We start from the raw sequence: 21,684 nt of genomic DNA on the forward strand, positions 1-21,684 counted from the left end.
AATTGCTTCTTCCATGCAATTTGACAAATATTTACTGCATAGCCGCTACGTGACAGAAAACTATTTTTCCTATTCATAACAAACTAACAGAAAATATTGCTCCTAACCTAAAATAAGTAACAAACAAATAAAAGAGCATCAAGATTAAAAGGAAATCTTAACCATCTGAAACAACATACATGGACTTGGAGGGTATTATACTAAGTGAAATAAGTCATACAGAGAAAGACAAACACTGTATGATGTCACTTATAACCCCGTGGTCACGTGGTGTGAGAGCTGGACCGTAAAGAAGGCTGAGTGCTGAAGAACTGATGCCTTCGAACTGTGGCACTGGAAAAGACTCCTGAGACTCCCCTGCACAGCAAGGAGATCAATCTTAAGGGAAATCAACCCTAAATACTCGTTGGAAGGACTGATGCTAAAGCTGAAACTCCAGTATTTCAGTCATCTGATGCGAACAGCTGACTCACTGGAAAAGTCCCTGATGCTGGGAACGACTGAGGGCAGAAGAAGACAGCATCAGAGGACGAGATGGCTGGATCACTGATGCAATGGACATGAACTTGGGCAAACTTCAAGAGACAGTGAGGGGCAGAGAGGCCTGGCATGCTGCAGTCCCTGGGGTCACGGAGTCAAGACTGGGTGACTGAACATCATCACCACTTATACGCGGAATCTAAAAGATACAACAAACCAGTGACTGTAACCAAAACAGAAACAGACTCACAGATACAGAGAGCAAGCTAGCAGTTACCAGTGGGGAGAGGGGAGAGGCAATTACAGAAGCAGGAGAGTAAGAGGTGCAAACTACTAGGTGTAAAATAAGCTACAAGAGTATACTGTACAACACTGGAAATACAGCCAAAATTCCATGGTAACTATAAGTGGAGCATAACCTTTAAAAACTGTGAATCACTACACTGTACACCTGTCATTTATATAATATTGTACCTCAACTATACTTCAATAAAATTTTTTAAAAATTTCTTCCTATAAAGAACAGTCATTGATTTAACTCAAGGTTCAACCAGTGAATTCACTAAGCATTAACTTACGTGCCTGATAAGCTAAAAGCACATATACTGAACAGTACAAAGAAAGGAACCAACTAAAGAGTGAAGTTAGACATTTTACTGATTATTTCATATTAAGAAAAACAAACACTGCATTACAAATTTCTCCTTATTAATTCCTATGAGTTTACCGCTACCCAAAACATAAATGGGTCCATAATACACACAAATGCAGCCTTCTAGAAAAGCTCCCATCATAAAAATTGAAGCAAGCATTAAATTTCCAAATGAAATTAAAAGCTAAAGATTTTAATAAATGTATTTGCTTCATTTCCAAAATCTGTGTCCATCAAATTATGAAATCTCTCTGCTGTGTAATGAGTTGTGCCCTAGTTAATGAAGCAGTGTTAAAGCCAACTTCTAAGACAAAATGTAAATTAAAAAGCAAAAACCACATCACAGTGAAGACTCTGGCGGCTCCCACTGTCAGATTACAAAGAAAAACAAAGTGAACTGCCATTACGAGATGACAAACATACACATCCAGCACAACTCTAGCTTTAGGATGCCATTCGAAAAACATCTGATTCTCTCTGCATTTCAAATTCCAGAAAAGCAAAGCAATATAAAAAGAGAAAATTTTTTTTGCAGCACCAGAGAATACAATGGTACTGTTAATAGGACAGAATTTTTTAAAGACACAAAGCAGAAAAGAGCGGGTTGAGAGAAAAACCCATCACTATTAACCATCTGGTGGTACTATTTAGGCAAAGAAAGAGTTGACTTAGGAAGTAAGGGGTTGAGTTTCCCTGGTAGAGCCCCAGAAGCTACCGACTTCAGAGCCCCCGGGGCTGAAAACAGGGCAAGCATCAGGGCAGTCAACAGGAAGAAGCGAATGAAGAAGCTGGGGGCCTCCCCAGAACCATAGTCTGGCTGGCTGTGTATCTACCATTTCACATGGCTCCAGTGAAGCCCTCCAAAAAGTGGGGACTTTATCTCCGTGCTCCCAACATAAGCAGCAGGCTCTGAAAGCTCAGGAATTCTCACAAAATTTTAACCACAGCTGATTAAATTGGCAAAAAAAAAAAAAAAACACCACACCAAAAAATCCATTTCTCCACCATCATTCCCAATTTTCCAGCTGATTCACTAAAGGTCTAAAATTCACTTGAAAAACAAAGCATGTGCAAATAGCCAGAGAAACTTGGAAAATAAAGAATACTGTGGGTAGGGATAGGGACCTATCCAACCAGATGCTGATACATTCTGTAAACTTATAATAATTCAATAGTGTAGCAGGGATACCACACTAAAGAGCTCGATGAACCAGAAGGTTCAGAAACAGCCCAAGACTATACAAATCTAATGCATGACAGAGTCTAATATGCGAGCTATGATATAGGTGACTGACTACTCCTAAGTGGTTGTGGGACAACTCACCATCTGAAAAAAATAAGATCTTCCCATCTCCCATCAAAATACACTCGCGCTTTAAGCACTAAACATGAGGACATAAAAGTAATAGAAGAAAATATATAACCTTTAAAAAAAAAAAAACCCTAGGTTAGAAACAAGTTTCAAAGCCAGAAACTGTATGGGAAAAATTACCTTGGCTGGGAGGGAATGGATATTATCTATTACAGAGTCAAGCTGAAGACAAAAGGTAACTAAGAAAAAATAGATATTCTCAACTGGTTAATGTCCTTTGCAGATATAAAGAGTATTCACAAAACAATGAGGAAAAATATTTAAAAATGAAGAGGCAATTCGTAAAAGAAATGCCAGCCTCCAGTAAAGTCACAGGAAGATATCCAGCTTCACTCACTGGATAATGAAAACTAACTGTACAAAAACAAACTCAAAATAGGTTAAAGACCTAAATGTAAGAGCTAAAATTATAAAAATTTTAGAGAGCAACATAGATGTAAATCTCTATGACCTGGGATAAGGCAATGGTTTCTTAGCTAAAACACCAAAAGCACACACAAAGTAAAATAGGTAAACCGGACTTCATTAAAAATTTAAAACTTTGTACTTCACAGGATACCATCAAGAAAATAAAGAGACAAGTCATTAAATGGGAGAAAACTTTTGCAAATCATATATCTGAGAAGGGACTAGTATCCAGATTATATAAAGAACCATTTTAATGCAATAATAAAAAGACAACTTGGTGCTAGACTCTTGAGAGTCGCTTGGACTGCAAGGAGCAAACCCGTCAATCCTGAAGGAAATCAGCCCTGAATATTCATTGGGAGGATTCATGCTGAAGCTCCAAAACTTTGGCCTCTTGATCCAAAGAGACGACTCGCTGGGAAAAGACTGGGGAATGTTGGAAACTGGGAAATGCTGGGAAAGACTGAGGCAGAAGAAGAAGGGAGCGAACGAGAATGAGACGGTTGGATGTTAGCTGTCAGGGAAATGCAAATCAAAACCAGAGAGAGATACCAATCCATCCCCACTAGGGTGGCCGTTATCAAAAAGAAAGGTTATAACCAGGGTTGATGCAGATGTGGAGGAAAGAGAACCCTCACACACTGCTGGCATGAACGTATAATGATGCAGCCACTTTGGAGAACAGTCTGGCAGTTCCTCAAAAGGTTAAATACACAGTTAAACATGATTCAGCAATCACAGTCTTAGGTATACACCCGAGAAAAATGAAAACATATGTCCACACAATAACTTATACATGAATGCTCATTGCAGCATTACTCACAGCAGCCAAAAAGTGAAAACAACCCAACTGTTCATCAAAGAGAGCGAACAGAGAAAACGTGATAAATCATAGAAGGGACACTCATCTGACAATAAAAAAGTACTGACTGACACGTGCTAGAACATAAACGAACCCTGAAAACATTATGCTATGAAAAAAAAAAAAACCTCTCACAAAAGACCATTGTGTATGATTCTCCTTATATGAAATGTCCAGAAATAGGCACATCTTAGAGACAGCACGTAGAGTAGTGGTCGCCAGGCGCTGGGGAAGACAGGGTTTGGAATTAACAGGCAAGGAGTAAGAGGTTTCTTTAAGGGGTGATGAAAAGGTTCTAAAACTAATCTGCTGATGGCTCTATGAATACACTAAAAGCTCTTGACTTGTATTTTCAAAGGGGTGAATTATACGGTATATGAATCAGATCTCAATAAAGCTTTTCCAAAAAAAAAACAGAAATGAAAATTTAAACAATAATTATGTTATATGTTTACTGGGTCTCCCTCTGATAATAAACTCTCCTGGATAGGAGTCTTTGTCCATCTTATATCGCCTCACCTTCGCAAGGGTGGTAAAAGGACCAACACAAAGTCGATTATTAATAACAGACAATCACTTCCTAGTAAAGCTGCTGTAAAATGAACTTCTGGGGGGGGGGGGAAATAGTTTGTTTCCAGTCTGACTTCCATGTTTAAGTCAGAGATGCTCTCCTACACTGAATCTCTCTCCTCCCCAGATATGCATTAAGAATTTACAAAGAAATTTAAATCTCTACATGCTTCAAAAGTACCTTCTACTCAATGCTACTACCCAGACCAAAGGAAACCAGACTTAAAGATACTGGTTAAAGATACAGACTTAAAAATTCACCTTGGGCATTCTGGAAGACTTCCAGTCTCAATTCTGGCTTCAGTGTCTACACATGAGGCGACTATGTTTTGCCAGCAGGTGTCGCTGTCTAACTTTTGATCTTTAAGTGCGGAACTTCAAATTCACCCAGTTGCCAGGAGGTGGCGCATTAACTCCCCTTATGCATAGTATGAACTACACAGAAAGCAACTTTCTTCCAATACAGTACAAAGGTGAGAAAAAAAAGAGTAACTGTACAGCGGAAAAACCTGACAAGCATTACCTCCAATGATGTGAACAAGATTAACATCAACAGTGATAAATACCGTTAATGATAGTACGTACCCTTGACATGATGTAATGAGGATTGTACTTAACCTCTGTGCTTTTCCTCCACAAAACACTTCACACCTGGCTAACTGCGAGGAAAACACCAGACAAATCTCAACTGAGGGTCATTCCACAAAATGCCTGACCAGTACTCCTCAAAGCTATCCAGGTCATCCCAAACCAGGAAAGCCTGAGAAACCGTCACAACCAAGAACGGCCTGGGACTACGGAAACACGACAACTAAATGTAACGTGGTACTGGTTCGTTATTTGTGACAAACGTGCCATGCTAACAGAAAATGTTAATAATAAGCAAAACTGGCTGTGAAGCCTATGAGAACTCACTGTACTGTCTTCTCAATAATTCTGTAAATCTAAAACTGTTCTAAAATAAAAGTCTATTTAAAAAAATTCACTAGCTGCCAATTTTGCCAAATTAATATTTTTAAGGAATAGTTTCAACTGCTTACAAACTATAGGCTTTTTTTTTTCCTTTGGGCATGTCTTTAAGTGATCAGAAGAAGGAAAAGGAAAACTTCAGACTTCAAGAGCAGAGCGAATGGGAGTGGGGGATGGGGGGTGGGGTTTATTCTCATCACAGCAGTAGCAACATGGCCACTTCTGGCTTGAAAATTAAGAAAACTGCCGGAGTGTTCACAGCACAGTCAGCCTCTTCCAACCATGAGGGGATGACTGGAAGATGCAGTAGGCAGTGCTGAGAAGTTACCCAGCCAAGGTTTTTACTGAAAGATAAAGCCCTGCTGAACTGTTTCATGACCCAAATTTCCCTAAAGCCCCAAAGTGCAAGACACATCTAGGATCTAAATAGTTATTTATACTTCAAAAAGAAAGTAGTCAGAGAAGTACTCCACATGTATGCTGATTTTAAGTAGTCTTTTAAATTTTAGTTGTTCTAGTTTTTTTTTTTAATGTGCAACTGAACTGAACTGAAAGTAACGGATGAGTAGTATGCTTCTTCAACAAATAGAGTTAGACGGCTTTGGGTTTGTTGTTTTAAAGGAAAAGCTATGGTTGATGGATTGTGTGCTAGACCCCTGCTCCCTGAATTACCCACGTCTAAAGAAAACCCGGCCAGCTGTAATCTGAGGCACCTTTCTCCAGCTGGTGGCAGCTCTCCAAACCTCAGAACTGTATCTAGGAAGGGTGAAACAGCCAGCCTTTGAGGCGGCAGCAAATAAGAACTAGGACTCTCCATACCTAAAAAAAAAACCTCCTTGTCACAAGGAATGTTAAAATCTACCCCACTCCACCCAAGAAACCAGCATACTATATAGCAGATCAGAAGTCAAAACCCAAAATGTGAACTAATTATACAGCATCCACAAAATGAACAGTTGATGAGTGGATCTGGTATAAAATATAAGGCAGTGTTGGCCCATAATTCGAGGGGTGAGAGTTGACTGAACAGGAAAGAGAAAGAAGGAAAAGTGAGTAACAAGCTGTATTGACTTAGTACCTACGGGAATGAGATGAGTGGGCTGGGATTCTTCCAGTTTGTTCCTCAACCAGTCAAAATCCTGGTATCTTCGACGGACAGAATATTCTGGCAGGTCAAACTCCACCCGAGTACTCTGCAGATGAGAAGAGCAGAACACAATCAGGGTAAGGAAAAAGCAGCTGTCTTGGCAGAAGGGAAGGAAAAAAGCTCTTTCTGGATAACCTAACTGGGCAAGAACACACTTTCCTTCCACCTAACACGCTAGCCACACGGCAGGGTTCACCAGGATGGAATGACGAGTCTAGGCGTGGGGTCCAGTTAAACATTTCAAGGATCTATACGGAAAATGTCGAGATTTCATTCCCCTCCCTCAGGAAATGGAACTATCCCCCAGAATTGTGTTTAGAAAACATTTGATTCATCTTCTCCAAGCTTAACTTTGAAAATTTCTTCTAGTAGATCCCTGGAGAAGAAAATGGCAACCCACTGCAGTATTCTTGCCTGGAGAATTCCATGGACAGAGGAGCCTGGCGGGCTACAGTCCATGGGGTCAAAAGGAGTCGGACACGACTGAGTGACTCACACACACACACACAGCGTAATTCCACTTAGAATCTTGCTTACTGAATCCAAATCTGTGACTCTGTTAAAATATATATATATATATATATGTTTCCACCTTCTGCTAAATATGCTGACAAGTTTTGCCAAAGGCAGAGGAAAAACAAAAAGTAGAGATAACAGATTACCTGCTCATTTAGGAACCAGATTAGATGAAAATAGAAAAGGTTTCACCTACTCTGCCATATCCTACCAGGACCATAAGCCTGAAACTATACTGCATTTTAGATGATTTTTTTTAATCTAGAAGGAAACAATACTAAAATATCATTGTATGGCAGAAAAAATATTAATCACATCCCCTTCCCTGAATTTAAGGTTTTTGAAATGTGATTTCAACACTTAACCACAAAAACCAATACTAAATAAAATGAATTTATATCAAAGCAAGATTGTTATACATTAATTAGTCCAAACCAAAATTATGTCTCAGATACATCACTTTTCCCTATGAGGGTACCGACTACATGACAGTCATAGTTCTCAGAATTTAAAGCATAAAATAAAAATGGCTCGAGCTATCTTTTTCAAATTTATTGAAATCTTTCACATCAAAAGTCTGTTTTAATCCATGGCACCAAAAAAATCTCCACAACAAATAAACAAGAGTCATCCATCACAGAGGCAGCCAGTGAACAGCTCTGGCATCAAAAATTATGATTTCATCCTCCCCAGAAGCCAGGCTCAGAGACTGAGCAAAACTGTGAAGCCAAAGGACTCGATTTTGGACTAAACCCCAACTTACTCTTTCTGCCTCTTTTCCCCTTTCCAAAGTTCTGCACACCAGCGATGCCCATGAAACATAACCTTCCCCTGTGAAGCATAGGTAAGGGCGGGAAACATGGGCACATTTGTTTAACTTAGGCATTTATGATTTATCAGAAGATTCCCGGAAGGAATTAGTGTTGTAGAACTAGAGAGAGAGAGAGAGAGAGAGAGGAGCAAGAAAAAACTTAAATCTAAATCACTATTTATGAATCTTTAGGCACAAGGGTGACAGAAACATGGGCAGTAGCCTGGCACTTTGATGTGAAGAGCCAACTCATTGGAAAAGACCCTGATGCTGGGAAAGATTGAAGGCAAAAGGAGAAGGGGGTGGCAGAGGATGAGATAGTTAGATGGCATCACTGACTCAAAGGACATGAGTTTGAACAAACTCGGGGAGATAGTGGAGGATAGAGGAGCCTGGTGTGCTTCAGTCCACGGGGTCACAAACAGCTGGACACGACTGAACAACAGAAGAGTGACAACAAGGCCAGGGGCCGGGGCAGTCCCGGCGGCTCTGGGACAGGACCAAGGCTCCCAGAGCTTCGGTTCCCTCAATGGGAGGGAAGCAGACGGAATGGAAGTTCTTCAAGACCCTGCAGAGCACCCCCAACAGCCTCTGTCTGGGGACTTGCCAATGATTATGGGCTCATGAGAAGTAGATTTTGAAAGATGACAAACTAATGCAACTCATTTTCATTGTAAACAGAACTGTAACAGGGCTCTGCTTTCTGCCCTCCTAAGCGGTACATGGTATCAACTGGTTGCTCCTCTTTATTATAGTTTGCAAAACCATTTCACTGAATTATAGTCTATGTAACATTTCTACTCTAACTTTGAAATCAATCTTTGATAACCACAAAAAGCAGTATGTATGATGAAACACAAGTTTTATTTCTGCTGTAACCAATTTTACTTTCAGGCAATTGCTTTTGTTTTTTGTTTGTTTTTCCTTCCTTTTTAGACTAGACACATTTATTTTAAAACTTCAGGAAAATTAAAGAAAACTAAAATAAAAACCATCCCTCTAAACAGAGAAAAATGCAATTATGGTTTCCATGTTTTTTGCTATGCATAGTCACTCATATTTTCTATATCTCTTTAATACATTTTGGATATCTTTCTATACCAGTAAGTTCAGATCTACATAATCATCTTTAATCCACATGGATATACCATAATTGAACCAAATAACCATTTATGTTATTTACAATTTTTCAATCAATAGATCATTAGAGTAAACATCACTGAACAACTGTTTGATAATTCTCTTGAAATTATGAAACAGTAAATATGAAAGATGGAAAGAGTATACTAATTTTTAATCAAAAAACTATTTCCAGATATAATTTATTTTCTAACCATATATTCTCAATACTGGTTACCTTTGATGGAATTATAACTGAAAAATAGTGTATCTTTTGTTTATTTAATGACTGTTTCAATTTAATATCCTTTAGAATACTTGTTGGCTGTATATTTTTCTTCTTTTGCTAGAGAAGTTTATTTTTAATTTGTGAGTCTAGTCTTTTCCATTTGTGAAAATGCTTTAGAGCCACTTAACCTATCATAATTGCCAAATGGCTTTTATTACACAGAATTTTTAAATTGTTAGTCAAATTTATCCATTGTTTCCCCTTTAGGGTTGCTACTTTTAGTGTCACTGGTAAGAAGGCTGTCCTCATTGTAAGCTTTTAAAAATATCTGCCTGAACTATCTCTTTATTTGTGGCTCATGTGTGTGTGTGTTCAGTCAGTCAGTCATGTCCGAGCTTTTGCAAACCCATGGACTGTATAGCCCACCAGGCTACTCTGTCCATGGAATTTTCCAGGCAAGAATACTGGAGCAGGTTGCCATTTCCTACTCCAGGGGATCTTCCTCACCCAGGAACTGAAGTCACATCTCCTGCATCTCCCGTACTGGCAGGCAAATTCTTTACCACTATGCCACCTGGGAAGCTCCTTTATATATTTGTCTTTAATTGCTACTATTCTATGTCTAGGACTCCATCATTAGAAAATACTTTTTAAAACTGTGGGAAAGATATTTGTATAATGATGTTCACTGCCATATTATTTAAAATAAACTCAAAGAATCTAAATATCCAACAATAAAAAAAATGGTCAAGGAAATTATGGTATAATTATTCTACAGTTATCAGTAATCATGCCTACAAGACATTTTTAACAACAAAAAGATAGTTTCAATATAGTTTTAAGAAAAAAAGCAGGATATGAAATTGTATATGATTTCTTTGATATTAAAATTTTGGACATAAAAAGTTAAAAGACAAATCTGGAACTGATAATGACAATTATCTATTTACATTCAACTTTATTTCCAAATTTTCTAATATTCTTGTATAATACTTTAATAGTCACAAACAAACCTGCTCATTTTAAAAAATAACTCACTTAAGAATAGAGGACTTAAGAAATCAGTAAAACTTGTTTGATGCTTTGGAAAGCACTAACACAAAAAAATAATAACAATCATCATTAAACAGAAAGGATGCTCACACTTGCTGACCCAATATTTACTTATCTTTACCACTTCTTGTTCTAGAAAAGATATAGTGATACTTGGAATATGATCAAGTGACATAAATTAGAAGTAGGTGAGCAAGATAAAGGAAAAATAAGGACAGAAAGAAAAAGTAGAGCTGAGAACGAGGCTAGCAACACACACTCACCTTGGAATTCTGCATGCTTGTTAAAACTGGGCCACAGACATCACTGTGAATTTCTGGAGGGAAATCTAGTCTGTTATAAGACACACAGTGCTCGTAAAATATGCAGGTCAATAAAACCCCAACTCTGAGTCTGTAGTAAAATTTTCCTCTGTGAAATTCAGGGTCTAACTTAGAAAGAAGGATAAAGTACTAATAAATGTTTATCTCTATTTTCTAGTATCTGTAGTCAACAAAACAATGAAAAAGGAAGTGTACACCCACAATTCCATGAGAGGCGACCACTTCATACCTTACTGTGTTCCACAGTCTAGAATGTTCCACAAAGATCACAAGATCATGTGTACACACCTAAAGTCAGATCTACAAACAGGCAACCAAGCACAAGAGTGGCAATGAAGAATATCCATTTTCACCACTGCACCCTACGAATATCTCCGTGGTCATTCTTAAGCATCTCCACCCCATTTTGTTAACTCTGGAAGACCAAGCACAGAGCCACAGTAAAATCAATCACCCGGGAGCTTACCCAGTCCCCTGGGCCTCACCTTCCCACTAAAGAACGTCTCTTTATTCCCTAGGGGCTGATGGGCCCAGTGACTGTGGACTGAAGCTTCTCCCAAGAATTTTCATTAAATTCAAAATTTACAGTCCTTTCACTCTAGAGAGATTCAGTCTTTTGCCATCCATCTAGGCCACAGCTGGATCCTAAGAAGCCTGAGCGACTCCCTCCCCATAGAAAGGACCTCTTCCCTTATCAAATGGTGGCCAGCTCATCTCATTCTCGGAGAAGGCAATGGCAACCCACTCCAGTCCTCTCGCCTGGAAAAGCCCACGGACGGAGGAGCCTGGTGGGCTGCAGTCCATGGGGCTGCACAGAGTCGGACACGACTGAGCAACTTCACTTTCATGCATTGGAGAAGGAAATGGCAACCCACTCCAGTGCTCTTGCCTGGAGAATCCCAGGGACGGGGGAGCCTGGTGGGCTGCCGTCTACGGGGTCGCACAGAGTCGGACACGACTGAAGCGACTTAGCAGCAGCAGCAGCATCTCATTCTGCGGCGCTCAGCACACCTGAAACGATAGCTGAAGAGGCTTCTGGCCGCCTCCCTCTGACCTGAGCTTCCATTTACCTCCTCCTCAGACCTTCCCACCTAGTTCCCTGGGACTCCTGTTCCATAAGTCATAAGGTCCTGCAGTTCCCCGACCTGCTCAAATCCTGAGAGCCGGCTCTCCCCTGAGAATACACCCCGCCCTCCACCTTGCTGCGCCATCGGGTGGAAGGCTGCAGGCGTTCTCACATCTCACAGACCTCTGAGAGCAAGACGGAGAGCCGCTGGTGACAGCCGGCTCACGCCTCCCACAGTCCTCCATGGCCGCCGGAAATCCTTGAGAGGCGGCCGCCGGAAATCCTTGAGAGGCTCCCGCCGTCAGGACACAGACCTCTCTGCCTCTCCTCACGCTGTCACCCGCGGACACTGCGGCCCTTCCCCTGACTCCCTGACGGTACCAGCTTCTCAGGCTTCATAACTGGGGTGCCCTCAAGACCCAGCTGTTCCCACACACAACACTCACCTCTAAGCCAACAGCACCTCACCCCGTGCCCACGGCCTCTCCACAGATGTTGCCATCACGCTGAAGTTCAAACATCTCCCTTGCTCACTGGCACCTCCAGACTCTTCCATTTCCCAGTACCCCTGCTTATTCAGCCTGGGGATCTACAGTTCCTGACAATCCATCCACTCCTGTCTTTATTTTCTTCCTCATTCAGCTGTCAGTTCCACGATGAATCACTTCAACCTCTTACCTGCTGATAGCCTAAATGCCCCTTCTGAGCTGCCATTCATGCGTGCGTGTGTGCATGCTAAGTCGCTTCAGTCCTGTCTGACTCTTTGTGACCCTATGGACCATGGCCCTCCAGGGTCCTCTGTCCATGGGATTCTCCAGGCAAGAATACTGGAGTGGGTTGCCATGCCCTCCTCCAGGGGATCTTCCCAATCCAGGGATTGAACATGTGTCTCTTACGTCTCCTGCACTGGCAAGCAGGTTCTTTACCATTAGCGCCATCTGGGAAGTCCATTATTCATACAGCTCTGGCAAAAATGCAACCACCTACTGCCTGCTTTTCCAGACTTAGGCACTGTCTGGAGGAAAAACAAAACCAGGGAAACACACTGCAACCATAAATTCTACAATTGGACCCGCAACACTGCCAAGCAATCTCTGGATACTTGCTTAGTCAATTCTCTTACCCATTTCTCATGAGTTAATGCAAAGTTTTAAGTTTTGAAAGCTTCTAAGTCCCACTTCAAAACCTCCCCCTTCACTCTTTGTAAAGACTTGGTCATCTCTTCATGGGAAAACTGCAGATATAAGCCAAGAATCCCTCAACTTCCTGCCACAAAAAACTCCTACTTCCGTTTTTCCTCCAGAAACAATGGGAAAAGTAGGCCTCCCTCATCAGAGGCTGTTCCTTCCCCCAATTCTGCTCAGGACTCTTTCCCCCCTCCTCCTCAGTGGCTTCCATCCTTACCTCCAACCTCTGACCCAGTTCTTCTCTACCAACACTGGCCACGTGGCATCCTAACAAAATGCCTCTCCCCTCAAAGCCACAACCCCACTATAGCCACTGGTCTTTCTCTTGTTGACTTTCATTGCAAACGGGGTGTTGTACCACCACCACAGCAAAACTGCTCTCACCTTAGTCATCAACAGCCTTCTCGTCATTAAATCTAACACTCACTTTGTATTCCTTATATATAACTTGACCTCAGCAGCATTCAGCCTATGTTGACCACTGAGGCATTTGAAGATAGCAATTAATTGGGGCATAAGCCTTGGGCTCCAAAATCACTACAGATTGTGACTATAGCCACGAAATTAAAAGATGCTTGCTCTTTGAAAGGAAAGTTATAACAAACCTAGACAGCATATTAAAAAGCAGAGACAACACTTTGCTGACAAAGGTCCATATAATCAAAGTTATGGCTTTTCCAGTAGTCATATACAGATGTGAGAGTTGGACCATAAAGAAGGTTGAGTGCCAAAGAACTGAAGCTTTTGAACTGTGGTGCTGGAGGAGACGCTTGAGAGTCCCTTGGACTACAAAGAGATCAAACCAGTCCATCCTAAAGGAAATCAGTCCTGAATAGTCATTGAAAGGACTGATGATGCTGAAGCTCCAATACTTTTGGCACCTGATGGGAAGAGTCAATTCATTGGAAAAGATCTGATGCTGGGCAAGATTGAAGGCAAAAGGAAAAGCCGGTGAGAGAGGATGAAATGGTTGGAGAGGATCACCGACTCAACGGACATGAATTTGAGCAAACTCTGGGAGATAGTGAAGGACAAGGAGACTGGCCTGCTGGCAGTCCGTGGAGTCGCAAAGAGTAGGCCACGACTTAGCAACTGAACAACAAAAAAGTTTAGCGATGACTATCTGGTGATGGGATAACAGTCAAGAAGAGGATGGCTTCTAAAGGGAGCAGCAGGCACCTCTCTATTTCTAACACCCAATGTACTTGCACTTCATCATCAATTTCAAACAGTCAGGCCATGGTAGCAGACACCACAGTGCTGGTGGAGTGGGGGTGGAACTTTCTGGAAAAGCATGTCTTTTTGAGAGCATAGACTTCCCTGGTGGCTCAGACGGTAAAGCGTCTGCCTACAATTCAGGAGACCCAGGTTCAATCCCTGGCTTTGGAAGATCTCCTGGAGGAGGAAATGGCAACCCACTCCAGTATTCTTGCCTGGAAAATCCCATGGACGGAGGAGTCTGGTAGGCCACGGTCCATAGGGCCACAAAGAGTCAGACACGGCTAATTCATATCAATGTATAACAAAAACTACTGTAATGATGTAAAGTAATTAGCCTCCAACTAATAAAAATTAAAAAAAAAAATTAAAAAAAAAAAAAAAAGAGTCAGACACGACTGAGCGACTTCACTGTTGAAAGCACAGCACAAGACAGATCTGGGTTTAAGTTTTAACACATGTTAGCTGCACGTCTTTGAGCAATTTTCTCAATATCACTGTGTTTTAGGTTCCTCATTTGCAAAAGTAAGAATACTATCAGTACCTACTTCCTTGAGGATTAACTGATGATATATTTAAGGCACTTAGCACAAAATAAATGACAGCTCATCCACAGAATGGAATACTGCTGCACTCTTAGAAATGATGGCATAAAAGTGTGCTCACTGGCATTTACTATCAGAGAAAGACATTTGCAACATATTAAGTGAATTGGCCACTTGCAAAATACTCATTTTTGTGAATGGATAGAGACAAATAGTTCAGAAAAATCTGAATTATTATTTCTGGCTGCTGAGCTTCTTTTTTTTTTATTGTTTTAACTTACTTGAGTTTTTTAATTTCTCTGTAATGAGCATATATTAGTTATATAAAATCTGAAGGGTTCCAACTGAAAAAAGAAAAAAGTACAGCATGTGGGAAATGCTCAGTAATTCTCTATTATGATGATGTTATCTTCTAGAGGTTGCAGAGAAAACTGCTAGGATCTGCCGGCCCTGAGAAGGCTGCTCTCCACAAATGGAGAGAGAAGATACCCATGACTTAGACCTGGGTGGGGAACACTTTGCCTGCTTTGGCTCCCAGCCCTAGGTTCATCTGAGCTCAGGAAAAGCAACTCTGTACTTTGGCCAGTTTCTGTCATCAGAAATCTGAACTAGGCCTGGGAGTCAAAGCAATAAAGTATTTGTACAACCTCATCCTCGGACCAGTAACTCTGCTTGACAATCTCAGCAGGAGTGGGGGTCCCGGACAAAAGCAGGTGTTTGGGAACCTGTGTTGCCATCTGTCCCCTGTCTCATCCCCAAACATCCCTCAGTTCATGCAGTTCAGTCACTCAGTCGTGTCCGACTCTTTGCGACCCCATGAACCGCAGCACGTCAGGCCTCCCTGTCCATCACCAACACCCGGAGCTTGCTCAAACCTATGTCCATCAAGTCGGTGATGCCATCCAGCCATCTCATCCTCTGTCGTCCCCTTTTCCTCCTGCCTTCGATCTTTCCCAGCATCAGTCTTTTCCAGTAAGTTAGTTCTTCACATCAGGTGGCCAAAGTATTGGGAGTTTCAGCTTTAGCATCAGTCCTTCCAATGAATATTCAGGGCTGATTTCCTTAAGGATTGACTGATTTGATGAGCTCCTTGCAGTCCAAGGGATTCTCAAGAGTCTTCAACACTACGGTTCAAAAGCATCAATTCTTCAGCACTCAGCCTTCTTTATGGTCCAACTCTCACATCCATACATGACTACTAGAAAAACCATAGGTTTGACTAGATGGACCTTTGTCAACAAAGTAATGTCTCTGCTTTTTGAAATGCTGTCTAGGTTAGTCAAAGCTTTTCTTTCAAGGAGCAAGCGTCTTTGAATTTCATGGCTGCAGTCACCAACTGCAGTGATTTTGAAGCCCAAGGAAAAAAAATCTGTCACTGTCATTGTTTCCCCATCTATTTGCCATAAAGTGATGGGACCAGATGCCATGATCTGAGCATGATCTTTTTAAATGTGGAGTTTTAAGCCAGTTTTTTCACCCTCCTCTTTCACTTTCATCAAGAGGCTCTTTAGTTCCTCTTCACTTTCTGCCATAAGGGTGGTGTCATTTGCATATCTGAGGTTATTGGTATTTTTCCCGGCAATTTTGAATTTAGCTTGTACTCCATCCAGCCCAGCATTTTGCATGATGTACTCTGCATAAATAAGCCGGGTGACTATACAGCCTTGACGTACTCCTTTCCCAATTTGGAACCAGTCGGTTGTTCCATGTCCAGTTCTATCTGTTGCTACTTGACCTGCATACAGGTTTCTCAGGAGGCAGGTATGGTGGTCTGGTTTTCCATCTCTTTAGGAATTTTCCACAGATTGTTGTAATCCACACAGTTAAAGGCTTTAGCATAGTCAACAAAGCAGAAGTAGATGAGTTTTTTTTGGAATTCTCCTGCTTTTCCTATGATTCAATGGATTTTGGCAATTTAATCTCTGGTTCCTCTGCCTTTTCTAAATCCAGCTTGAACATCTGGAAGTTATCAGTTCACGGACTGCTGAAGCCTGGCTTGGAGAATTTTGAGCATCACTTTGCCAACATGTGGGCTCCCCTGGTGACTCAGATGGTGAAGCGTCTGTCCACAACGTGGGAGACCTGGGTTCAATCCCTAGGTTGGGAAGATCCCCTGGAGAAAGAAATGGCAACCCACTCCAGTACTCTTGCCTAGAAAATCCCATGGAGAGGAGCCTGGTAGGCTACAGTCCATGGGGTTGCAAAGCATTGGACACAACTGAGCGACTTCACTTTCTTTTTTTTTCTTTCTTTCCTTCCTTCCTTCCCTTCCTTTCCTTCCCTCTTTCTTTCTTTCTTGCCAGCATGTGAGATGAGTACAATTGTGCAGTAGTTTGAACATTCTTTGGCATTTCCTTTCTTTGGGATTGGAATGAAAACTGACCTTTTCCAGTCCTTTGGCCACTGCTGAGTTTTCCAAATTTGCTGACATATTGAGTGCAGCACTTTCACAGCATCATCTTTTATGATTTGAAATAGCTGAACTGGAATTCCATCACCTCCACTAACTTTGTTTGCAGTGATACTTCCTAAGGCCCACTTGACTTCATACTCCAGAATATCTGGCTCTGGGTGAGTGATGACACCATCATGATTTTCTGGAGTTATAAAGATCTTTTTTATATAGTTCTTCTGTGTATTCTTGCACCTCTTCTTAATAGCTTCTGCTGTTAGGACCATACTGTTCCTGTCCTTTATTGTGTCCATCTTCCACATAAAATGTTCCCTTGGTATCTCTAATTTTCTTGAAGAGATCTCTAGTCTTTCCCATTCTATTGTTTTCCTCTATTTCTTTGCATTGATTACTGAGGAAGGCTATCTTATCTTTCCTTGCTATTCTTTGGAACTCTGCATTCAGATGGATATATAGCCTTCCTTTTCACATATCCCTAAGCATCCCCACTCCAGTACTCTTGCCTGGAAAATCTCATGGACAGAGGAGCCTGGTGGGCTGCAGTCCGTGGGGTCGCAAAGAGTCAGACACGACTGAGCGACTTCACTCACCTCAAGCATCCTTTCTATACAACACTCAGAAAGAAGGCTCCAGATAAATCACCAAGGTATTAAACTTGGTGTCACTATTTGAAACAAGAAAAGAACAGGACTCTGGTTTGAGGTCAGAAGTGGAATTCACAGTAAGAAGCAAGAACTGATCCTCACAACAAGCTCAGCCTTGAGGTGTTGTCCTTGAAGCCCAGGGAAAATGTGGACTGGAACTTGGAAGAGATTATCCTGAGATAATCTTGACTTAAGAGAAAATAAAATAACCTCAGGAAAACAGAAGTAAGAGAACAACAGAGAAAGGGGCCACGGGAGGGCAGGGAGGAGGCAGAGGAGAGCGTGGTGGGCTGCAGGACCGCGTCAGCCTGAGAACCCGATGACGGGGAGGCACATTGCAGGCGGGGGACAGAGGGGCGGGGAAGCGCCAGGACAGGCGTGCACTGCTGTGCCAGCAAGGTGGTCCCCTTGCCATTCAGCTATTTAGAGCACAAATTCAAGAAAACCAGGTTTTGCATTTCACTGACTACAGGCTAAAAAATAAATTGACCCCAGGGTGAAAAATGCTGACAAAGGTACATATAGTCAAAGTTCTGGTTTTTCCAGGGCTTCCCTGGTGGCTCAGTGGTAAAGAACCCACCTGCAATGTAGGAGACGCAGGTTCGATCCCTGGGTAGGGAAGATCCCCTGGAGAAGAAAATGGCAACCCACTCCAGTATTCTTGCCTGTGAAATCCCATGGACAGAGGAGCCTGGCTGACTACAGACCATGGGGTCTCAAAGAGTCAGACATGACTTAGCGATTGAACAACAACAAGGGGGAAAAAAATAAGTAACTAGAAATGATTCACGGGAATACACCTATCAACCTAGGACCTCTGAGGACATAATACACATTGAAGCACCTAGCAATGCTGAGGAATATTACCGAGTGGCAGAAGAGATGGGGGAAAACTGTGTTAGCACATGTGCATGTACACACACACAAATTTTCAGATATCAACCAGTGCAGAAAAGCCCAGGCACATGTAACACAGTGGCACATGGCAGAAAGTCAGTAAATATTAGTTCCCATCCTTTTTTGACATCAAGTCTAATGACACCAGATTAAAATCATGGTCTCATCACAGAGCTTCAGGTTGATACAATGACTCATAGATTTAAAGAGATTCTGGGGCTTCCCTGGCAGCCCAGGGCTCAGGTTCAATCCCTGTTTGGGGAATGAAGATCCTATATGTTACACAGTGCAGCCAAAAAAAAGAGAGAGAGAGAAAGTAATGAGATATTAACATGTTAAACACTATCACCATAGAAAGTAAGTGTCTTACTTTCTAGGAATAAATTTGGAAGACTGGAGTCACAGTTTCTCGTGCATTTTTAGATAAAAGAAAAAACTTACATATAACCCTTTTAAATCTGAATATATCCACTCTCCGAAAGAGCTGTACCCACAACTGTGAGAAAGGTGAACACAGGTGTGCAGAGGGAGGGAAAAGGAGAAGGCAGGACTCACGGCGGGAGGACCACTTCTCCAAGACAGGGCACACCAGACGGGAGAGAACAAAGGGACCTACTTTGGTGGTGATCCTGTACGTGATGTAGGTCTCCATCGTGCAGACGTGCTTCTTAGGATCATCAACCGTGACAAAGAGGTCTCTGGTCTCACCATCCACGTCATCATCAAGCTGCAGTCTGTTGAGCAGGGACGATGAAGAAGCTGGGCTCGCAGTGCCTGCCGGAGTGCCGCCGTTGGGCAAGATGAGATCCTGGGGGAAGAGAAGGATCACTGTACACATGAGCTGAAACACTCTCCTAGAGAACCGCAGCCCCGGGGGCTGGTGCAGCCAAACCAGGAAACACCCCCAAATACAAAAACAACTTCCAAGGAATCTGATCCTCTCCTTTCTTAGCATTTCTTAAGTGAACAGAGTCTTTTATGACCACAAGAAACACACGACAGGCAGTGATCTCCACCAAATCCTGTTGATTCATCTCCCAGCGCTGCAGGAACCAACAGTTCGGGGACGGAAAACCTAAGAGCCACCTGCATCATCAGGCTTGGACAGAGAAGGAACTCCTGAGCACACCACATTCTTTCATTTCCCCACTTTCTCAAGACCTTCACTTGGGCCCAGGTGACATTAAAGGGCCAGAACCCTCTTAAATACCTAACACATTTAAAAACTCAACCAACAATCATGAAGAGATAATTAAACATTATATACCCGGAATAAGTTCACACCACTACCTATTAAGCATGCTTCCCAGAAAACTGAATCTATATCCTGAACAAAGCTCTAGATACAGCATCAATTTACAGGAAACACAGAGGAGTGAGGAACGTGTTAAAACAATCTCTAAGGACATGATAAGCAGAATCTACACTATGTGAAACTAAAGAGAACTAAAGATCCAGTTTCTTCCATAAATAAACTGCAAGGAAAAAAAAGAGAAAGAGATAGAAAGAACACCTATAGATGTAAAGAAATTTAAGAGATCTATCAACAATTGCAATGGGTCCTGATTAAAACACAGGGTTAAAACATTTTTGGATATTCAGGAAAATTTTAATATCAAATAATTATTTGATGACATGAAGGAATTATTAGGTGTGGTAATGAAAGTATGATGATTTTACAAAGTCTTCATCTTTTAGTAACATGTAACTATGGTATTCATAGATTAAATGATAGAATGTGTGATGTTAACATTTGTTTTAAAATAATTAAGGACAGATAGGTGGGTAATGGGCTTCCCTGGTAGCTCAGACAGTAAACAAACTGCCTGCAAAGCAGGAGACCCGGGTTCAATCCCTGGATCAGGAAGATCCCCCGGAGAAGGGACTAGCCACCCATTCCAGTATTCTTTCTTGCCTGGAGAATTCCACAGTCAGAGGAGTCTGGTGGGCTACAGTCCACGGGGTCACTTACAAAGAGTCAAGATGCACCAAAGTTGATCATTATTGAAGCTGGTACTTGCAGATTCATTATAAATTCTCTCCTCTTCCATATTTGTTTAAAATTTTCCACAATAGAAAAGCTTAAAGGAGGTGGGGAGAGCAAGTACCAGAAAAGAAAGGGAAGGAAAGGTTAAAAACTTAGGGACTTGTTTCTTCTGAGGTCTCAGCAGGAAGCCACTTGAATCAATTATGTCCCTTTAATATCAAAAAATATGCAGTCTTCCAGTTACCTTTTCTGCTTTTCTTCCAGTTGCCTTATGCTACTGCTGCTTTTCTGGTTTTAAGATTTGACAAAAGAACAAAACCCTGTCCTAGCAGATGTGAAAGCCTCTGAATGTCACTTTGGAATAATTAGAAGGCAAAGACTAAGGAATATGGCAAGAAAATGACATGACACTAAGCAAAGGGCCTTGGTCAGGAATGCGGGAAACAGATCACAGGCTGCAGGGCAGTCAGATCACAGGCTGCGGGGCAGTCAGATCACAGGCTGCGGGGCGGTCAGATCACAGGCTGCGGGTGGGGAGGTGCTTTCCCCTGAACGATGTCTCCTTGTGTGCAGGCTGGATACGACTTAGCCCCCAGAGAAAAGAACATACAGAAAACGAAAAGTCAACCAAGCCATCATATCCACGAGCTCCAGCTGAACATGGCTCATCTGGGAACAGGGTCTGGAACAAGGCAGAGAGAAGCACAGTCTGGGGTCAAGGGCAATGTCACCCAACTCAATGGGTGATGGAAAGTAAACCAAAAAAGCACCTTCCTTTGTCTCCCTGACCACAGATAATTTAATCACATTCTTAACATATGCCATCAAAAATACTTTCGTAATTACTGAAAGGGTACCATTTCACAGAAGATACTCAATGGGAATGGACCCCAACCCTCCACTTCTCAGCCGAGCGGCTTGTTAGCTGGGAAGGCAGGCCCCTCGGCAGCTGCTCTAGTGTGGACCGCAGAACCTTGATACAGCAGATTCTGCAAACTGCTTCCTCAGCACACTGATGCCACGGGGCATGCAGTGTCCCTACTCCAGGGCCTAGGGATCCATGAGAGGACATCTCTGGAGCTCTGAGACAACCATCACATCTTTATCTCCTCAGTAAAGATTTAAACGCTGACCTCAGGCAAGACACTCAACTAGGCATTGAAGGGCCCCCTCTGATTTTTTTTTTTTTAAATCAACTCTAGCTCACTGGGCCTCA

The 21,684-nt window shown here is 42.0% G+C and overlaps 1 protein-coding gene across 2 annotated transcripts in view; it reads right to left on the reverse strand.

The window, feature by feature from the left end:
• Nucleotides 1-21,684, reverse strand: part of SNX30 (sorting nexin family member 30) — a 103,424-nt gene that overhangs the window by 38,283 nt on the left and 43,457 nt on the right. For both annotated transcript variants that reach the window (XM_070459274.1, XM_070459273.1), the window contains exons 2-3: nt 19,098-19,289; nt 6,396-6,506 (exon numbers count right to left, since the gene is read on the reverse strand). In XM_070459274.1, coding sequence (XP_070315375.1) covers nt 6,396-6,506; nt 19,098-19,289 — 303 coding nt within the window. The remainder of the gene's footprint in view (nt 1-6,395; nt 6,507-19,097; nt 19,290-21,684) is intronic.

This window comes from Odocoileus virginianus, chromosome 31 (genome assembly GCF_023699985.2).
Source record: "Odocoileus virginianus isolate 20LAN1187 ecotype Illinois chromosome 31, Ovbor_1.2, whole genome shotgun sequence".
Taxonomy (NCBI): domain Eukaryota; kingdom Metazoa; phylum Chordata; class Mammalia; order Artiodactyla; family Cervidae; genus Odocoileus; species Odocoileus virginianus.